This window comes from Pelobates fuscus, chromosome 2 (assembly GCF_036172605.1).
Source record: "Pelobates fuscus isolate aPelFus1 chromosome 2, aPelFus1.pri, whole genome shotgun sequence".
Taxonomy (NCBI): Eukaryota; Metazoa; Chordata; class Amphibia; order Anura; family Pelobatidae; genus Pelobates; species Pelobates fuscus.
This window is the reverse complement of record NC_086318.1, coordinates 275,574,491-275,581,990: the sequence shown is the minus strand read 5'-3', so window position 1 is coordinate 275,581,990 and position 7,500 is coordinate 275,574,491. Positions and strand designations below refer to the sequence as shown.

The window sequence follows — 7,500 nt, the reverse complement described above, 5'->3', positions numbered from 1 at the left end:
TTGGAAGAATTCTGTATCTCCATACATACAGTAAAATGATTAGCATGAGCAGTGAATTGTTACAGAGAGTAAATAAGAGTAAATATGCCAAATTGTTCCAGCTCTACACTACTATTATTGCTTTGGAAGCGCTAGGAAAATGAAACTGTATCCCTAATGCTGTAGTTTGCCCTGGCCCTAACTTACTAGGTCCCATCCACCTGCAGGCATGAAAGGGTTAAACCCTTCCACCACAGTTATCCGTTTCCCAGGTTTGGCCTCCATCTCATGCGATGTCACACCAATGGTGGAACATAATGCCCATGCACACAGTGTTGCATGCGCTTTAGAGCGTTCCCATAGGTGAGCACTGACTCAATACTTTACTTTAAAAATTAAATTAAATTGGAAGATGCAAAGCATGAGCACGTCCAATTTTGCTTCACAGAATTAAATGCCGTTCGAGTCCAGGAAGCACCTCTAGTGGATGCAATGTAAATACTTCAGTTTCTCTGAGGACTAAGGTGATAGGGGTACTTCACTCAGACCGCTTCAATGAGATGAAGTGGCCTGGGTCCAATTAACAACTCTATCAAAACTAGCCTACTATGTAATTTTCAGCTGATCCGAGTTGTGTGGAAGAGGCAGATTCATTTAGTCAGGCTCTAGGCAGCACTGTCTAATTTCACAAATGTATCTTTATTGGTTTTAGTGAACCCAAGTAAAGAGACACGATATACACCAAAACTACTACAGCTTAATGTAGTGGTTTTGATGCAAAGAGCATGTCCCTGCACCTTTCCTCTGTAAACAGTGCCACTTCTCTCAGTTCATATTTTCTTTAGTTTTGCTTTACTGGGGAGCTCTAAATCTAAAACTGCAGGACGTATTACATATGTTTTCGCTCATTTAGCGGCTAAGCTGAGAGTGTCAGTCAATGTTATCAGACAATCATTGGCAGAACATACTGTGTCAACAAAGAGGGAGAAAGCCACGGGGAAGCTGTGCTGGGCACCAGACGACTAGTCGTATGATGCCAGATGTCCAGTTTTCATGGTGGTGGTACCAGGAGTACTGTTGCGTCCTCCCAAAGTTTCAAAATGCGTTGACACCTTAGCTGAGGTATTGTCCTATCTGTATATAAAACTCTTATTGTACTTACCATACAGTGCATTCTTAGATGGTGAGTACACAAAGGCAAGTGTGTAGAGATAGAAGTTCAAAAGGCCATAAAATGATAAAAACTCAGCTGGTAATGCAAGTAAAGGAAATGTTACATATTGGCAAATTGCATTATATTTTTTTTAGTTACTAAGTTGAAAACACTTGTGCAACAATATTTACAAATATTTGATAACATCAACAAAAAATAATATAGAATGGCTGACGATATCGCTATCACTTATTCTCAGGGCTAGATTAACTTAGAAGCTAATGTAGCTGAAGCTCCAGGCCCATAGATTGCTAAAAGGGGAAAAAAATGTATTTATGTATATTTGTTTGTGTTTCACTACTCACATGCTTTCACAATGTTGTACAAATAGAGTTGAGAGATCGATGAAAGACTGAAATACATATATGTAAATATAATACATCAAAAGAACTTGCAAGTGTCCCTACTGCTCTAAAGAAAGGTATTTTTAATTTGAGATAGTTGTCTTTTTTAAGTGATTAACTAAAAAAGAAATACAATTAACACAAATGAAGATAATTTTTTTTTTAAAAGTGTAAGAAGGGACAGCCTATGATTGTGTATGCTTTGTACACAAAATAGTATTACCATAGCAAGAAAATATTATGGTCAATTGGCAACCATTTGACTGTCATCTTGCATGCATCACCTTGGCTTGCAAATACTCCACAAAACACATTTTATGGCAGACACTAATAAAATGCCAGTTGTCTTCTCCCCAAATTTGGTTACTGGTACATTTACCTTAGGAATCGTCTGTAACAATTGGCATTTTGTTTTTACAGCAAATGATCAGAAATTGTATTTTCCCCATTTTCTTTTCATTGTTTCCTAAACAGGTTTTGTCTGGAACCAAATCTTTTATTACACAAGAACTTTTGATCCATTATTGTACTTCTCCCTCAAAGAATACATTAACTCCTTAAGGATGGAGGCAATTTTACTGATCAAAGCAAAACCAGAATTTGAGCTATATGTCTGTTCAATCATAATCTACCTCTTTCATTTTAAGTGCACCCACAATTATTACATATAATTGTGTTCAGGACAAACATGGCTTTCATTTCACATCAAATATTTATATATGGAATATAATTTAGTATGAATAAACTCTAAAAAGTGTGAGAAATTAAGAAATGTTATTACCTTCGTTCTGCATGACATTTTAACTGTGAATGCCATAATACTGTTAGTTTTTACTGCAATAAAATACACATATTTGTGTTCAGCAATGTCGCACCAGTACAACAGTACCCACATGTACAAGTATGGGGTTTTGGAAGTTACAGAGTCAAATATAGGGCTTTCCCCTTTTCAGCTTTTACACATATCTGTCAGATTGGGTTGCTGGGCCTATGATGCCTTTGAGACCATATGGCAGCCCATGAATGAAAATTAACCCCATTATGGCATACCATTTGCAAAAATAGACAACCCAGGATATTCAAAAAGGGATATCTCCAGTTTTTTTTAACAACCACTTAGTCACAAACCATGGCCAAACTTAGCATTCAAATTAGATTTTTTACACAAAAATTTTACTTTCACTGATGTGATCGCTATGTAAAACTTTACTTTTAAAACATTCATATTTGTGTTCAGCAAAATTGCCCGAGTACAACAGTATCCCCATGTACATGGTTTAAGGGGTTTTGGAAAGTTACAAAGGGTCAAAAATAGAGCTTTCAAATTAAATTCTCTGAACTTTCTGCCTGGACTGTTAGACAGGTCCTTCAAATTATAATTAATCAAATCACATACTTATTTAAAAATAGTACATATACATACACATACAAAATTTAAATGAATATAACATTTCTCTCCAAGTGTACAAGATATCTATGTATATATTATCAAAATACAGTTAGAATGAAATCACACATACTTACACATTATATATATTCATATATATTCTGGCTTGAGAAAGGCTCCTGTTTGAGCTGAAACACCTATTCAACTTCAATAAAGTCTGACGTTTGGGATAGAACCTATATGTGCCTGGATATTTTTACCTGTACCTACTGACTGTAGCAATAACGCTGCATTCACCAAGACGGACAACAAGTCCTGTGGAGGATGCACAATCAACCACAGCCATGGCATTGGGGTGCTTACAGAAAGGGCACACTGATTTGGCAACCAGACTGATGGTCCACGAGGACAGCGCCAATACTTGCTATATCCACATTAGCAGTTCAGTGCTAGAGAAGATGATTACAGAGGAACTCCTGCATTATCTGCAATAGATTTTCTCTACCCAACTATCCATAAAGCAGGGGACACTCCACATACCTACAGTGATAATTACATTTTGTTCATCACATAAAATATTTATTTACGTAGAGTGAAAATTAATAATAATAGTAACAAAAAAAAAAAACACCACAAAGCTAAGCATGTGAGTTAGTTGACTCCTGCAGAACCATATGCATGACATATATGTTCAGATGGAACAGCTGGAGAAAATGTTGAGTGTGCATGCTCTAGTTCTGAATTTAAAGAGCCGAGGTCATGAGAAACTCAATTTTTTCCAAACAAGACAATTCCCCTTTAAAAGGAACATCAACTGTCTCAAACTACCTCTCATTTAGTACAGTAAAAAAAAAAAATTAAAAAAAACACCCCCGATAGGTTTAGAACAATCATGAAAATCCACACCAAACAACTTAAAAAACTGACCCATATTAACATGCTAATGTATTTGTGTGGATTCCCTTTTATTTAAAAAAAAAAAAAAAAAAAAAAAAAAAGATATACATTTAAAGGATATAATTCTGATAATGGGTGGACAGCTCTGCAATAAAGGTGTCCTGTAGGGCTTGTGCTCCAAACCTCAGGTAAAGTATGGCTATGCTGAAAGAAAAGGAGTAAAGGAAAATTCACAAAAACAAAAATCTACATGTCATGTAGATCTTGAATAAAAGGATTAATAGACAAGATAGATTAACATATTTGAAATCATGCAAGTGATATTATAAAAAGGACAGGGTATTAATATAAAATTTTACAGAAAAGTTCATTTCCTGTGAAAGCTTGACATTACTTACTATAATGTAGTAATAAAAAGCAAGACTTAAACGATTAACGATTACTTTCCTTTGCAGTCCGTGGCAATGGAATGCAAGCGCAGTAGTTACCATCTGGCGTATGCAAAGACTCCAGAACGTGACAGAGCCACTTTAAAGGATTTTATTTCATCATTGGTGATCCTTTAACAATGGTTTCTCAGAACATACAGAGAAGTGAAAGCCTCTGCCCCCAGTGGCGTACATACCAGGGTCGCAGGGGTCGCGGCTAGGACCGGGCCCGGCCCACCAGGGGGCACGGCCGCCCTGCGACCCAGGTATGTAGGTCACTGGGCCAGCCTCTTCTGCTGGGGGCCCAGGAGCTGGCCACCTCCGGGCCCCCCGAGGCTGGCCCTGCTGTCACCCGGCTGGCTGGCTGGCGGGCACGCGAGGGAGCACTGTCCCCTGGGTGCTCCCTCTTCAGCTCCCTCGCGCACCGCACTGAAACCAGAGCCGGAAGATGATGTCATCTTCCGGCTCCGGCATCAGTACGCGGCGCGCGAGGGAGCACCCAGGGGACAGTGCTCCCTCGCGCGCCCGCCAGCCAGCCAGCCGGGTGACAGCCTGGCCAGCAACACCACTGGACCCCAGGGAATCCCCCCAGCTCTCCCACAGGTAAGGAGGCTGGGGGGATTAAAAAACAAACAAACGTTTGAGAGTGTGTTAGTGAGTGTGTTAGTGTGAGTGTGTGTGTGTGTGTGTGTTAGTGAGTGTGTTAGTGTTAGTGAGTGTGTTAGTGTTAGTGAGTGTGTTAGTGTTAGTGAGTGTGTTAGTGTTAGTGAGTGTGTTAGTGTTAGTGAGTGTGTTAGTGTTAGTGAGTGTGTTAGTGTTAGTGAGTGTGTTAGTGTTAGTGAGTGTGTTAGTGTTAGTGAGTGTGTGTGTTAGTGAGTGTGTGTGTTAGTGAGTGTGTGTGTTAGTGAGTGTGTGTGTTAGTGAGTGTGTGTGTTAGTGAGTGTATTAGTGTTAGTGAGTGTATTAGTGTTAGTGAGTGTATTAGTGTTAGTGAGTGTGTGTTAGTGAGTGTGTGTTAGTGAGTGTGTGTTAGTGAGTGTGTGTGTTAGTGAGTGTGTGTGTTAGTGAGTGTGTTAGTGTTAGTGAGTGTGTTAGTGTTAGTGAGTGTGTTAGTGTTAGTGAGTGTGTTAGTGTTAGTGAGTGTGTTAGTGTTAGTGAGTGTGTTAGTGTTAGTGAGTGTGTTAGTGTTAGTGAGTGTGTGTGTTAGTGAGTGTGTGTGTTAGTGAGTGTGTGTGTTAGTGAGTGTGTGTGTTAGTGAGTGTATTAGTGTTAGTGAGTGTGTGTGTTAGTGAGTGTATTAGTGTTAGTGAGTGTATTAGTGTTAGTGAGTGTATTAGTGTTAGTGAGTGTATTAGTGTTAGTGAGTGTATTAGTGTTAGTGAGTGTGTGTTAGTGAGTGTGTGTTAGTGAGTGTGTTAGTGTTAGTGAGTGTGTTAGTGTTAGTGAGTGTGTTAGTGTTAGTGAGTGTGTTAGTGTTAGTGAGTGTGTTAGTGTTAGTGAGTGTGTTAGTGTTAGTGAGTGTGTTAGTGTTAGTGAGTGTGTTAGTGTTAGTGAGTGTGTGTGTTAGTGAGTGTGTGTGTTAGTGAGTGTGTGTGTTAGTGAGTGTATTAGTGTTAGTGAGTGTATTAGTGTTAGTGAGTGTATTAGTGTTAGTGAGTGTATTAGTGTTAGTGAGTGTATTAGTGTTAGTGAGTGTATTAGTGTTAGTGAGTGTGTGTTAGTGAGTGTGTGTGTTAGTGAGTGTGTGTGTTAGTGAGTGTGTGTTAGTGAGTGTGTGTTAGTGAGTGTGTGTTAGTGAGTGTGTGTTAGTGAGTGTGTGTATTAGTGTTATAGTGTGTGTATTAGTGTTAGAGTGTGTGTATTAGTGTTAGAGTGTGTGTATTAGTGTTAGAGTGTGTGTGTTAGTGAGTGTATTAGTGTTAGTGAGTGTATTAGTGTTAGTGAGTGTATTAGTGTTAGTGTTAGTGAGTGTGTTAGTGAGTGTGTGTTAGTGTTAGTGAGTGTGTGTTAGTGTTAGTGAGTGTGTGTTAGTGTTAGTGAGTGTGTGTTAGTGTGTGTGTCTGTTACTGAGTATGTTTGTGTGCGTCTGTCACTGAGTGTGTGTCTGTCAGTAAATGTGTGCGTCTGTTCATGAGAGTGTGTGTGTGTCTAAAGCACTTACCTTTCTCCAGCGCCGGACTCCCTTAACGCTGGGGATCTCTCCGTCCCCATCCGCCTCTCAGCTCCGAATGCACATGCGTGGCAAGAGCCACGCGCGCATTCAAACCGCCCATAGGAAAGCATTACTCGAAGAAAATCCTCTAGCGGCTGTCAATGAGACAGCCACTAGAGGCTGGATTAACCCTCAGTGAAACATAGCAGTTTCTCTGAAACTGCTATGTTTTCAGTTGCAGGGTTAAAACTAGAGAGACCTGGCACCCAGACCACTTCATTGAGCTGATGTGATCTGGGTGTCTGTAGTGGTCCTTTAAGTGTATGTGTTTATGCATGCACTGGCATACATACCGCGGTCGCACGGGTCGCAGCCCTGCGACCAGGTGCCCGCCGCCATGTGTTGCGGCCCCAGCCTGCGCAGAGTAAGTGCTCGCGCGGGGGGAGGGGAGGGGGCCCCGGATCAGTTTTCGCACCGGGGCCCCATGGGTTGTGTGTACGCCACTGTCTGCCCCCCTTGTTTTTTTTAGGGAAGATATACATCCAAAGAAGAGTCAAAAATATTAAGACACCAGCAATGTTAATGAACAGCCCACAAGTATGATGAGCAAGGTAGTCTAAGCACTATAACCACTACAGCTGAGCTTGTCTGTGAGCACCGCATGCTAGGTTTCACAAAGCCCAAGACTGTACTGGGTAGAAAAGCCCAGTACTTCTGGTGCAACTTGGCAATGCATTAGCCGGTCCAACTTTGGACAGCAATGATATGCTGAGAGGGCTTAGCCTATCATTGCAATCCAAATATTGACATATGCATACATTTACTTTACATTACCTAGCACAGATAAGATGGGACAACATTTGTGAGAGCCAAACCTCTTGGTCCAACAGAGATCCTTAATCATTGGTTGTCAAGCAGGGATTATATTCTTGATGGTCCAGCAGGTGCAGAACACTGTATTCACTCACACTCACCCCCACCCCCCCCCCCCCCCCCCAAAATAAAAACATTGTTTATATTCATCAAATTCCCTGTTCTCCTGGGTAGTCATATACATACCTGATAATGAGTACTACAAATGTCAGGGAGGTGAGAAATTT

General features: G+C 40.5%; 1 protein-coding gene across 2 annotated transcripts in view; it reads right to left on the bottom strand.

Moving 5' to 3' along the window:
• Positions 1-7,500, bottom strand: part of TMEM181 (transmembrane protein 181) — a 211,671-nt gene that overhangs the window by 18,679 nt on the left and 185,492 nt on the right. For both annotated transcript variants that reach the window (XM_063443394.1, XM_063443395.1), the window contains exons 13-15: positions 7,460-7,500; positions 3,942-4,024; positions 1,142-1,231 (exon numbers count right to left, since the gene is read on the bottom strand). The exon at positions 7,460-7,500 is cut by the window's right edge and continues 11 nt beyond it. In XM_063443394.1, coding sequence (XP_063299464.1) covers positions 1,142-1,231; positions 3,942-4,024; positions 7,460-7,500 — 214 coding nt within the window. The remainder of the gene's footprint in view (positions 1-1,141; positions 1,232-3,941; positions 4,025-7,459) is intronic.